The sequence below is a fragment of the Desmodus rotundus genome, chromosome X, assembly GCF_022682495.2.
Source record: "Desmodus rotundus isolate HL8 chromosome X, HLdesRot8A.1, whole genome shotgun sequence".
Taxonomy (NCBI): domain Eukaryota; kingdom Metazoa; phylum Chordata; class Mammalia; order Chiroptera; family Phyllostomidae; genus Desmodus; species Desmodus rotundus.
The window spans coordinates 11,633,925-11,647,341 of NC_071400.1; the positions used below are offsets into that span (position 1 = coordinate 11,633,925).

Below are 13,417 nucleotides of genomic sequence, written 5' to 3' on the forward strand. Positions count from 1 at the left end.
TTTTTTTTTTCTTCTTTTGGTAGCAAGTGCGGCATCTCTCCCAGTCCCACACCTCTTTTTCCTCTATCTCTATACCCTTTCCCCACCCCCAGCTCCTTAATCACCCCGCTTAACCCGTTCGACGCCGAAGGCTCGCAGAGTTCCAAGGTACGGAGAATTAGCCGTCTCCTAAACCCATGAAATAGTCTCACTTTGGGCTAAAGCCTCACACTTTTGCCTTAAAGCCCCCAGCCCCTTACACGCAGACAGGTAGGGGGAGTGCGAAAACTACTGGATCCCAGGAAGCTGGCCCCAAAGAAGGCTCCATCCAGGATCGCCCGCTACCGAAGAAGTACTCCCGGAGCCCTCTGTTCTGTGGGGTGACAATTAGCCAAAGGTACTGTACTCGTGATACAAAGCCCAAGTGCGATTGTTGCCTTTGAATGTCATTGTTGTTGACTCACCCCCCTCGATCCTGGAATAATTCAATTCTGCGTAGACTCGACGCCCCAGTCTACCTCCCTCGACCCATCTTCCCCCCAGCTCTCCGATGTTTCTTTGGCTTTGCCTGGGTTCTTGGTTGCTCTCTCAAAGGAACGCCCCGTTGTGTGTGTGTGTGTGTGTGTGCGTGCGTGTGTGCCTTCGTTTTTAGGGGACTGGGGGAGGAGAAAGGACTCGAGTTTGCGTGTATGTGATGGGGGGATGGAGGTTGGTTGGCACCCTCGCATTAGGGAACCACTGTCTCTATGCATGAGGAAAGGGGTCGCTCCTCCCTAGGGGATGTTTTAGGAATAAAGAGGGGGCGGATGCTGGGAGGAAAGTGAGCTGCCTTTCCCTGTGTGTGGGTAGAAATCAAGTGGGGGTGTCTGAGTGGGGGACGGGGGAGCTCAGGAATGTGCGGGGGTCGAGGTGCTTGAGTGTCAGGAGGGAGGGTTGCGTGTATGCTGAAGGGGGGCGGGGGCGGGGATTGAGCAAGTGTATGTAAAGGTGCAGCCCGTGTGCGAGAGGCTGGGTGCGCGCGCGGTGTCTCGCGCGGTGTCTGGCCCGGTGCGCGCGCGCCTCTGCCCGCCTGCTCACTTGCCCTGGCTGCTTGGAGGGTTTGACGGGCGAGCGAGCGCCGAGGAGCTGAAGATGGGATCGCTTAGTGAACATCGCTGAAACTGCAGCACGGATCGTGGCGCTGCAAGCCCTGTAACAGCTACCAGGCTCCGAAGGTGGGTAATTTCCAGTGGGGGCTGAGACAACTGCACTAACACGCGCTCCCTCTTCTCCCCTCGGCTCGGTAGCGCGTGTGCGTGTGTGCGCGCGCGTGTGTGTGCGCACGCGCGCGCGCTCGTGCGCGAAGGGGGGCAGGTAGCTTATTATTTTTAGTTTGGGTCGTGTTGGTTTGGGGCTGGCAGAGTGGCCAAAGCGGCCGTACTGGCTACTCCACCTCCGCTCCCGCTTGCCTGCCCACGGCGTGGTCGCAAGTCCCTGAGGACCGAAAGAATCCGCTGTTCTTAGCTTCGCTGCCCCCCAGGAAGGCAGGGGCGGCGAGGAAAGTGTCCTAGTCTAGGGAGGCTTGGACTGTCGGGGCCGCTGCACTGGGCTTTGTTTTCTGTGTGCCCCGTCGCAGACACTCTAGGCGGACGTGGATCTGAGGCTCTGGGCAGTGGCCCGCGAGCTGGTCGGAGATTCCTGGCACCCAGCAAGAAAGGGGATACGAGAGAAGCCGGTGGGTAACTCTAAAAGCCCTGCAAAGCTGAGCAAGCGCTGGCAGCGCGACTTTGCAAGATGCCCAAATGTTGAGCTGATATCTGGCTTGGTGAGAGCAGCGTTTTGTGGCTGGCCAGGGTGACGGAGAGGGGGGCGGGGGGGGGGGTTGGCGGCGGTGTGGGCAAGGGGGAGCCTGGGCCGCCGTTCTCAGCCAAGGAACGACAGGGTCACTATTCATATGAAAAGCGGGCCAGTGACACCCCAGTGGCCATCGCCCTCATGGCCTGAGCTGGCCATATCTTGCCCCTCAACCACCGCACGTCCGGGTCTAGAGAGGCGGACGGAAACTCCAGCAGCTGCCCCTTGTGGGACGGGAGCGCGCGAAGAAATGTGTGCGCAGCGGGTCTGAAGGCCCCCAAGACATCCGGAGTGGTCCCCATCTACGCTGCAGGGCCCACGAGGCCGCTGCTCGGGCCCGGACCCGGGAGGGGGCTGGTGCCGGCCCCGGGCACCGGGATGCGGCAAAACATTGCGGTACGCGCCAACGCCAGCGGCCCCTCCAGCCGCGTCGCTGCCGGCCCGAGGTAGCGCACAGGGGGCGGCAGTAACCGCGTCTCTCCACGGAGCCCCCCACCCTGCCTTAGGCGGGCGGGCGGAGGTTTCCCAGGCCAGGGGTGCCACCTCGGCCCACCCTCCCGGGCTGTTTGCTCCCCGCAGGCCAGCTCCCTCCACACGAGTGCGGAGCGCCAGGAGCGGCACTCAGGTAGATGCTGGATTTGTGGTAAAGCTAGGTTTGTGCAATCCTGACCAGCCTTGGGAACTGAGCGTCTTGCGGGGCAGAGAGACAGAGACAGAGACACAGAGAGAGAGAGAGAGAGAGAGAGAGAGAGAGAGAGAGAGAGAGAGAGAGAGAGAGCGCCAAGCCACTGTTGGCAGCCCAAGAGATAGCTTTTGGTACCTAACTCATACTTTGTGTTTTCTTTTTCTTTGCTGCCTTCCCACACACCCGTTTTTAAAATGGGCATGTTTTAGTTGGTGCCGAGTGAATGTGAAGTTTTTTTCCCTTTACATGTAATGCCCCCTTCCCCTCATGCTAGCTCCCTTCTCCCAGCTCTTGATTTTTTCCTCTCTCCACTTCTCCACGGTCTCTTGCCCTTTCAGTCTCTCTTCCCTTCTCTCCTTGGGCGGATGACTCCCCAGCTCTCTTGCTTGGATCTCCAGCTGTCTTGGCTTCCTCTGTTTGACAGAGCTGCATTGGGGAACTTGCTAGCTCTTCCTTGCGCTCCCCTCTCCCCCTACCTAAAGTAGAAATTAGGAGAAGGAAGGTAGCTCTTTATGCTTTTGAGATCTCTTGATGCTCCTTGTTCTTATTTTTGTACTGAATTCAGGTTTTTGTTTTGTTTTGTTTTTAATTTGGTTACTTTTTGGTTTCTTGGGGGGAGGGGGTAGGAACAAGAAATGACTCAACCGAACCAGAATTACTGTTGAGAACCACATCTATAGCAATGAAAAAAGATCAAGTGAAATTTTGATTTTACAATGAAAGTTGGTTTGAATGATGTCGTACTTAAGAATTATGACTTCTTTTGCACTGCCAATCAAGCTGTCACAGTGAATAGGGGGAATGCAGGTCTATATTGCAGCCAAGGAGAATCTTGGCGGTGCTTCCTGTATGCTGAACCGAACTACTTAAAATGCAAATCTTCCTGGGTCGTGGCTAATGAATTGTCTACCTTGAGACATGTTCAGTTTACCACTAGCTGATTCCTCATGGGTAAAATAAACAAAGGAGTTTCTGTGTGACACTTCTGTCTTTGTATCATTCCCTCATTGTGTATTCCTGGGTGATTTATTTAATTAATATTTGGTGGTAACCATATTGAAATTGCAGCCAGCTTCCCATTTGAGATGGAAAAGACGTGGCTAAAATAGCATCAATAAAATGCACAATGTTTGTTGTTCCTTTTAATCTTTTCTATGATGCATTGCATATATTTGTGTATGCATGCAGTATTTAAGGATTGGCTAAAACAGATTAATTTGCTAAGCATTAAACTCCACTAAAGTGATACTTGATTTGTTTATAGAGAGACATGGGGTGGTAATATTGGGAAGGGGATGTTTGGGAAATGATTTTAGGACAAACATTTGCTGTAATATCTGTATTTGTTGCTGCAGATACAGCCACTCAATGATTGTAGTGTGTGAATTCTTCCCCAGCAGTGGCAGTCTGTGGTGAAAATGAAGCAGATAAGCATTTGAGCTAAGTGTCAGTCAGTCGGACCTGGGTTCAAAATGGCACACAAAGTAATGGAAGAGGGCCAGGTAGGTAGGAGATACAGTTCTTGGGGGAGGGAAAGCTGTGTGGACATCAGGTAAGCAGTGTAGGAGCAAGAAGGTTTCTCTCCTACATTCAGGAACCCAAAGACAAAAGGCTTCCCCCCCACCCCCCTTTTGGAAGAGGACTGACAGGAAACTAGATATCATTAATTTATCTGAATCCAAAACTCAGCCTTCCTTACTCAGTAATTTTTCTAGAACCTCACAGGGTAATCTGTGTGTGTGTGGGTTTTTTTAGGTAGTAGTGTACAGGAGTGAACTGATTCATGGCAATGTGCTTCCCAATGGGCTGAAGCTCAGGCATATCTTTTCTGCAGGGCTCCTTCTACCTTGGCCTTTTGACTGTCCCCTTTACAGCAACTGGATTGTCTCATTGGCATCCTCCATTGAACGCAGGGATCTAATATCTCCTCTGTTCAGCCTCTTCTGAAGCTGAAAGCTAGAGGGTAGAAATCTACAAATTGAAATGCCTTTGTGGTGCTAACTACAGGCTGACCATGTTGGGCCAGGATCAGTCATTAGAGTTTCGAATAGGAAGCTTAAGGTCTCTGTTTGTTCAAGGGCACAGTTTGGTGGTCCATGTAGAGAAAATATTTCAGATTTTTAAGGTTTAAGCATGATCAACAGTCTTTTTTCCTATTGTTTGTCACGTGTTCTGCACCTGTAAATGTTGTATAAACTACAGATGTGGCAATTAAATGTATGGCATTTTTGTTGGTTATTGTTTGAGTAAGTGAGAATGCTTAGAGCTTTGGTGCCTTAAAAATACAAAGCTAATAATTACAGCCAGATTTTCAGTTACTGTAGTTATAAGCACAAATAATTTTTCAAGTAATTATAATTGAAAAAATGTTTTCTTTTTATTTTTTAGATTATTTCTCTTTATTCAGAAGCATAACGTTGTTTGCTGATTGCAAGAAGATGTTTCTTTGGCTCTTTCTGATCTTGTCAGCCCTGGTTTCTTCGACAAATGCAGATTCCGACATATCGGTGGAAATTTGCAATGTATGCTCCTGTGTGTCAGTGGAGAATGTGCTCTATGTCAACTGTGAGAAGGTTTCAGTCTACAGACCAAACCAGCTGAAACCACCTTGGTCAAATTTTTATCACCTCAATTTCCAAAACAATTTTTTAAATATCCTCTATCCAAATACATTCTTGAATTTTTCACATGCAGTATCCCTGCAGTTGGGAAATAATAAACTGCAGAACATTGAGGGAGGAGCCTTTCTTGGCCTCAGTGCATTAAAGCAGTTGCACTTGAACAACAATGAATTAAAGATTCTCCGAGCTGACACTTTCCTTGGCATAGAGAACTTGGAGTATCTCCAGGCTGACTACAATTTAATCAAGTATATTGAACGAGGAGCCTTCAATAAGCTCCACAAACTGAAAGTTCTCATTCTTAATGACAATCTGATTTCATTCCTTCCTGATAATATATTCCGATTTGCATCTTTGACCCATCTGGATATACGAGGGAACAGAATCCAGAAGCTCCCCTATATTGGAGTTCTGGAACACATAGGCCGTGTTGTTGAATTGCAACTGGAAGATAACCCTTGGAACTGTAGCTGTGATTTGTTGCCTTTAAAAGCTTGGCTGGAGAATATGCCATATAACATTTACATAGGAGAAGCTATCTGTGAAACTCCCAGTGACTTATATGGAAGGCTTTTAAAAGAAACCAACAAACAAGAATTATGCCCCATGGGCACAGGCAGTGATTTTGATGTACGGATCCTGCCTCCATCTCAGCTGGAAAATGGCTACACCACTCCCAACGGTCACACTACTCAAACATCCTTACACAGATTAGTGACCAAACCACCGAAAACTACAAATCCTTCCAAGATCTCTGGAATTGTGGCAGGCAAAGCCCTCTCCAATCGCAATCTCAGTCAGATTGTGTCTTACCAAACAAGGGTGCCTCCTCTTACACCTTGCCCAGCGCCTTGCTCTTGTAAAACACATCCTTCAGATTTGGGACTGAGTGTCAACTGCCAAGAGAAAAATATACTGTCCATGTCTGAACTGATACCAAGACCCGTGAATGCCAAGAAGTTGCATGTCAATGGCAACAGCATCAAAGATGTGGATATCTCAGACTTCAGCGAGTTTGAAGGACTGGATTTGCTCCATTTAGGCAGCAATCAGATTACAGTGATAAAGGGAGATGTATTCCACAATCTCACTAATTTACGCAGGCTGTATCTCAATGGCAATCAGATTGAGAGACTCTATCCCGAAATATTTTCAGGCCTTCATAACCTGCAGTATCTGTATTTGGAGTACAATTTGATTAAAGAAATCTTAGCGGGCACCTTTGACTCAATGCCAAATTTGCAGTTACTATACTTAAACAACAATCTCTTAAAGAGCCTACCCGTTTACATTTTTTCTGGAGCACCCCTTGCGAGACTGAACCTGAGGAACAACAAATTCATGTACCTACCTGTCAGTGGGGTCCTCGATCAACTACAATCTCTTACACAGATTGACTTGGAAGGCAACCCGTGGGACTGTACTTGTGACTTGGTGGCATTAAAGCTGTGGCTGGAGAAGTTGAACGATGGGATTATTGTGAAAGAACTAAAATGTGAGACACCTGTTCAGTTTGCTAACATTGAACTGAAGTCCCTCAAAAATGAAATCTTATGTCCAAAACTCTTAAACAAGCCATCTGCACCATTCACGAGCCCTGCACCTGCCATTACCTTCACCACCCCGCTGGGTCCTATTCGAAGTCCTCCTGGTGGACCAGTGCCTCTGTCGATTTTAATCTTAAGTATCTTAGTGGTCCTCATTTTAACTGTGTTTGTTGCTTTTTGCCTTCTTGTTTTTGTGCTACGACGAAACAAGAAACCCATGGTAAAACATGAAGGTTTGGGGAACCCAGAGTGTGGCTCCATGCAGCTGCAGCTGAGGAAGCATGACCACAAAACCAATAAAAAAGACGGACTGAGCACAGAAGCTTTCATTCCACAAACCATAGAACAGATGAGCAAGAGCCACACATGTGGCTTGAAAGAGTCGGAAACTGGGTTCATGTTTTCAGATCCCCCGGGACAGAAAGTGGTCATGAGAAATGTTGCCGACAAGGAGAAAGACTTACTACATGTAGATAGCAGAAAGAGACTGAGCACAATTGATGAGCTGGATGAATTATTCCCGAGCAGGGATTCCAATGTGTTTATTCAGAATTTTCTAGAAAGCAAAAAGGAGTACAATAGCATAGGCGTCAGTGGCTTTGAGATCCGTTATCCAGAAAAACAACAAGACAAAAAAAACAAGAAGTCATTGATAGGCGGCAACCACAGTAAAATTGTTGTAGAGCAAAGGAAGAGCAGCGAGTATTTTGAACTGAAGGCAAAACTCCAGAGTTCCCCCGACTACCTTCAGGTCCTTGAGGAGCAGACAGCTTTGAACAAGATCTAGGTCATGTGATCTTCATGCAGAGGACATTTATTTAATGATGAAAGTGCCTTTTGTTGACTTCTAACTTCCAAATACTATATTATCAATAGGCATAGAGGCAGGTGTTTCCAAGGTGTCTCATTAACTGCAGCTGCAAAGATGTGTCCAGAAAAGAATTTCCTTAATAGATTTTACTACATAAAACCTATACTGTGGAGTCCTGTGGGGATACTGCAAACTCTATTGCCAAAGGGATGCTTTATATACATAACACACTGAATTTAACCTCAAGAGGCAAATGTGTTTTGTACCTCAATACAAAACCTTTGTCTCTTTGTGCTTTGTAAAGCAAAGTCAAGAAAACTGGTACCAGTGTTCGAACCTCAGCTGGGTCCTTCATCTTGCACGTAGATTAAGTTGGTGGAACTGGAGTAATCCTTTTGATTTGTGGAATTGTAACAACTCTGTGTAAAGATTATCTGAAAAGTAAAAAAAAAAAAAGCATGCAAAGAGAGAACATTCGATAGTATTTGTAAATTGGTAACCTTTATGGCCTGCATCTTGAAACCGCTGGATTTATAATGTTAAATTGTGCAAATATTTGTTTAAAATATACCATGCATCACACAACTATAAAATAAATTTGAACACTTTAAGCATTATCTGTCTATAATACATAAAACCTAAAAGAGAAAAAAAATCAATGTGAGTTACATAGCGTTTGTGGTGATCTGAATAAATACGTGATGTTTATCAGAATTAAACGTGGCTCAAATTAAACTAACATTAGAGTTTGTTCTCAGTTATGTGAAATACCCACAATCCTTAAAGGTTGTCCAAAATTAGCAAAGTGCTTACCGTGTGAGCGCACCCAAAGCTATTTTTGTAACATAATTCATATTTATGAAGTACTTTGTATACTAAATAGGAAAATATGTACTCCTTAATATGTATTTAATATGCCTGACTTGTTTTCCTGGTCACAGGGAATTTATCAATAAGTATAAATTTAGACAGAAAAAATATACCAAACTGACAATGAAGTTTATGTGTACAGAAATATTCTGGACATTGTGATCAGGTATAATTTAAAAACAAAACAAAAAAACCAAAAAACAAACAAAAATATTTAAAAAAACAGTTCTGTGCTATTCTTGAGAATTCAGCATATTATCTTCAGATTTGTTACCAACTGTGCATTTTAAAATAGGTCCCTTAGTTTTATAGTATCGTGTCTGGGGCAGTTGTTATTTGCCATCAGTTGTCTTGCTTTTCAGGATTCTAGGAGCTTAATTAAAATAGTTTTCACAATGAGTATTTTTAAAGTAATGAGTAAGGTTAATAGTTATATCTCGCATCAGTATCCTGTTCTTTCATCATCCTGACTCCTATCAGATAATCAAGTAGAACATTAAACATCATGGTAACCTCGGCTATCAAAGCCACTCTGTAAAATGCTTTCATTGGTCTCAGATGAGTTCATAGTCTGCAACTACAAATGATATGCCACTGTGTTTGCTTGTGCTGTTAACTTTTGAGTCAAACTTGGTCAAAGGAAGGAGATACTTTATAATGGGAGATATATGAAGATTTTTAGGAGCTCCTGATAAGCAAAGTGACATCCCAAAACACGTTGCCTTCTTAGCCTACCTGTGTATGTATATTTTTGGAGCTCCATCTTTTATAACTAGTGTATTCATCAGTAAGATGATCAAGAAGGTAAACAACATAGACATTCTTCATGAATTTCAAGTGGCAGATGTTTTAGTACAGTTTCCAAAATGATATTATGGCTAGAGTTGTGACATTAGTCCCTTTACTGATTACTAAATTCAGGGTTTTCTATGTTTGTTCCAAGATTTAAAAAAAAAACACAAACTACTTGGCATTCTTGCAGGTGTGTGTGTGTGTGTGCATACATATCAATAATTTGAAGATTTTTTTTAAATAGCAAAAAAATTGTCTGCATATGTGTGCTGGTGCTCTTAAAACTTTAATGTGTAATTTTAATTTTCATGACAATATCTGTGAAAACTTTATATGAATATTTAAAAGATACAAATACTTGCTTTCTGATCTTGAAAGAAAAGACATGAAGATGTGTGCCCAACAGCTTGCTTTTCATCTACAATTTCATAAGGACGTTTAATATACCATTACCCTGCTTGCATGCATCCATGGATTAAAGGGCTCCTAATGCATACTGACAGGATAAAGACAGAAAGGCTTCATAGAAAGTGTTTTAGCTTATCCTGTCAATAAAGTATAGATGGATTGAAAAATCTTAAGTAGACACTTATGGAAGAACTGGAAAGCTCTATCCATGATCTGGGGATCATAGGTCATTGGGATGATGCCTTTTATTCATTGTGGTGATGCTTTGAAGATGTTTCAAGGTTTCTGCAGTGGTCAATGGCAAGAGTGCCTGCCACCATCTCAAAGCTTGCTGTAGCATATTGGCTATCTCAAACTTTTCTGCTGAAAGGTATAAATGTTCACCTTTTTTAAAACAAAAAGAGTAATTTAAAGATATGTGGTTATTTGGAGGATCTAATTGTAAGTGAATTACAGTAACAAATCCTTGGTTAAGGCTGATATATTTTTCTTAACTAAAGTCATTGTGCCTACATTATACAGTGTATACTATTTTGCACCTGTCTCTCATTAGTTCTACTTGTATATTTTATGATAATGTAGTTAGGCATAAGTTTTTAGTTGAGTACAAGAGCAGTTAAAATACTGTATCTACATTTTGTTGGCTTCAGCTATAACCTTGATGTTAGTTTAACCCCTTGAGGAATGATACATATGTTAGTACAGCGTTTTTGGTAGAATTTGATTCAAATCTAGAGAATCCAAGAAGTGCTCATTTCTAATGTGGTCTGACACATCATGGGCTTCTTGGCACTGTATCATGTGCTTAGACTCTGTTAGAATGGTTGCAAAGAAAATTAGAGCATATGAATTCAGTGAAGGGGTTGAGATAATATATTATGTCCGTGTAATATAAATCAAGTTTTAAATTATTTTTTTATGAAATCAATAAAGATGATTCAATTCTTTAAAAGTAAATCTTTGTGTAATTTTATGAGAAAGCAGCTATTAAAATACAGTGATTGAAGTCTATAAGGCAATTTATATTCTATATTTAGTTTTCCATTCTGCATAACAAACTGAATAAATATATTAATTAGAAAATCATTTAAGACCAGCTTTCTTTTGTTGCTTTTAAAAACCATTTAATTTTTTTAAGCCATAAGGATGCATAAATTATACAGGGCATGGCCTCATGAGTAACATCAACAGATATTGTGGAAATAACAGAATACATCTAGAAATGTATGGCAGTAATATTAATTTATAATATCTTTTGCATGATTTGTACATTGACATTGTATGAAATGAGCACAGTGAGTTACTTTTTTTATTGTTGTCGCATCCAAAGAGCTGGGGAGAAAATATATTAAGAATGTATTTATAATCACTATTTTGAAATAAAGAAAATACATTGTATTGTTTTTACCCTGATTTTATTATTAGTATTTTAGGTTAGTTTATAAGACAAAAATCAAGTAATGCTATAAAAGATAATGTAAATCACAGAAAGGAACTGTTTTAATGACTTTTGTTTGCTTTTAATAACATCAAATTATTAGAGAAAATTTATTAAATGCCATTTTATGAAAGTATTAATAAAATTGTTTGCTACAATGGTATTTCTGAAGCTGCAGTTTGTTAAATATATTTATTTATCTTTCCATTATTTTTCAGAAGAAATAAAGCAGTAACCAAACTGATCTTTTCACCTAGATTTGAGGGTAAGACATAGAGCTTTAGAATACTGTTTGTATTCAATTTAATTGCTAACTCTATGTTATGAGATGCTTTCTTTTCAAACATCTTTGCAATCTGTGTTCCTTTCCATTGACAGCTTCTTTAGAGAAGAGTCGGGTAGTGCCAAGATCAACATACTTTGATTCTTGCTCATTGCCATTAATCAGTTGGAAGCTGACATAACTGCAGGCAAGCGAGTATAATATTCAGTCTTAACTATCTACTGAAATACCTTTAGCAAAACTTCAAGACTTCCTGTAATCATGGCCAACTTGACTAGTTACTGATTATCTACCCATTGATGGGGTGGATTGTGATTTTTATTAATTTTTTTTCTAAAATGACCAAACCCATCAATCTATTGTTTTTCCGGGATTATTATGGTTGAGAAAAATGAGCCAACTGCATCATGGTTCATTTGAGAGTAGCGAAGACTTATAAACAGTCTGTGTTGACCAATAAAGTGGATTTAAGGCATGTTTCCTTATGGGAGGAGATATAAAGAGAGAGGGAAACAAAGATAATATAAGTTAAGATTGTTGTGGCCTTAGGTCTATATCTAGCTGTGGTGAAGATATAAACAGTATAGGTAGCTTATATAAATATTTTTGGACAAAATGTCTTATGTATCACAGTATATACATTACATGATTGTGTGACTTTTTTAGTTCTTTATTAGCAGTGAGCACAGAGCACTGGGTCCAGTCACTCAGTTATGTAGACAAGTGGCATCAAATGAAAGTTTGGCTTCATTTCCAGCACTCATTAAATTAGTCACCATGGTCAGATGGACTAAACTAAAATATCCTGTTTGTGGCTTCACTTACCGGGAGTTATTGACGACATATATCAAGTTCACCTGATAATTGTTAACCCTCAATTTCAGATTTGCTGGGGAGCTGTCCTTTGTTAAATTAAAAGCAAATTAGAGGTTAAATGAATTTTAATAGCTTATTGCGTGGAAAGCTATCCTTAATCTAATTTTGTTTTGTTTAAAAAAAATTTTTTTTATTGTTGTTCAAGTACAGTTGTCTCCATTTTCCCACCACCACTTAATCTAATTTTGAATTTCATTTTGTTTCAGTTCCCACTGGTTGATAAGATTGCATTTTAGAAGGGGAAATCAAGGAAAGCAAATTGAATTGCCTATCTTATATGAAACACTAAGACTTTTTAATTTTTAAAGGTTATTTTTAGCCTGTTGTTTTTATGTCTAGAGAGGGAAAATGAAGTGGGGCTCTGAGACAACTACTTGAATACTTTGAGCCAAATAATTGCTTTTGAGAATAAAACAATTCAAATTTTTCATTAAATCATAATGACCAAATCTGCCTCCAGAATCCAGAACCAGGAAAGAATTACTCAGCCCACCACCTCAGTTTGCTTTTGTAGACACACTGGATAAATAGAAATTCTTATGATTTTTAATAATACATCAAAATGAGAAATTACTTGTTTAAAAAGCTCATGAATAAGGCTTTCAGAGAAATGATATGAATATGTAATGAAAAAACATAAAATATCACTTTTAAATTAGCTATAGGAAGGAAATACTCTTCTAAAGTTCTTCAACAATATATTTTTCTTATTTGGCACATCATAAAGTAGATAATTTTATATGCTGCTGGTTTGCAGCCTAAGGAGGCCATGTTGTACAGTGGATACTGGTCATGGAAGCCTTTGAAAATCACGGTAAGCTCTGTTCTCCCTACAAAAAATTGCAATGTATATTTCAATCATTGTTCCATGTAAACTGAACTATTGTGGTAAAATTCTGGAGTTGATATCAGTACTTTTAATGCTGTTTTCATTAATAAAAGTCTTTTCTTATAGGTCATATTTGTAGCCATTCAGTGTGTTTATTAGTGTGAAATTAGTGAAGCTCAACATCAAAAAGAAATGTGAATAATGTTTTTAGCTCATGTAATTGTTTATTGGTTTATATGACAGGCCAGGTCTACCTACCTACCTATACATACACACACATGCACACACACAGGAATGCACAGAAAGTGAATTATGCACAAAGGGAATTATTTAGTTGATATAAACAAATAAACTGTTTCTGCCTTGACTACCTAGATTTTTCAAATAAACGTAGGTATTTGGGGCCCAAAATGATGTTTCTGCTGGTTGCTGCACTTTTTAAAAG

At 41.1% G+C, this 13,417-nt stretch overlaps 1 protein-coding gene and 1 long non-coding RNA gene across 5 annotated transcripts in view; one reads left to right on the forward strand and one right to left on the reverse strand.

The window, feature by feature from the left end:
• LOC128780013 (uncharacterized) overlaps positions 1-528 on the reverse strand; it is a 73,706-nt gene extending 73,178 nt beyond the window's left edge. Inside the window, exon 1 of the long non-coding RNA XR_008426013.1 lies at positions 444-528. This is a non-coding gene — a long non-coding RNA (uncharacterized lncRNA). The remainder of the gene's footprint in view (positions 1-443) is intronic.
• Positions 52-13,076, forward strand: SLITRK4 (SLIT and NTRK like family member 4). 4 transcript variants are annotated; one of them, XM_045191286.2, is made up of 3 exons: positions 994-1,193; positions 3,895-3,999; positions 4,886-13,076. In XM_045191286.2, exon 3 carries the CDS (start codon positions 4,936-4,938, stop codon positions 7,450-7,452), a length of 2,517 nt encoding a protein of 838 aa, XP_045047221.1. In that variant the 5' UTR covers positions 994-1,193; positions 3,895-3,999; positions 4,886-4,935; the 3' UTR covers positions 7,453-13,076. The 4 variants fall into 4 exon arrangements, with proteins under 4 accessions (XP_045047222.1, XP_045047221.1, XP_045047220.1 ...); XM_045191287.2 differs by lacking the exons at positions 994-1,193; positions 3,895-3,999 and adding an exon at positions 52-376; XM_045191285.2 differs by lacking the exon at positions 3,895-3,999.
• The last annotated feature ends 341 nt before the right edge of the window (positions 13,077-13,417 follow it).

Bases quoted from the DNA above. Each gene is read 5' to 3' on its own strand.
- SLITRK4 (XM_045191287.2), top strand. From the start codon at position 4,936: ATGTTTCTTTGGCTCTTTCTGATCTTGTCAGCCCTGGTTTCTTCGACA.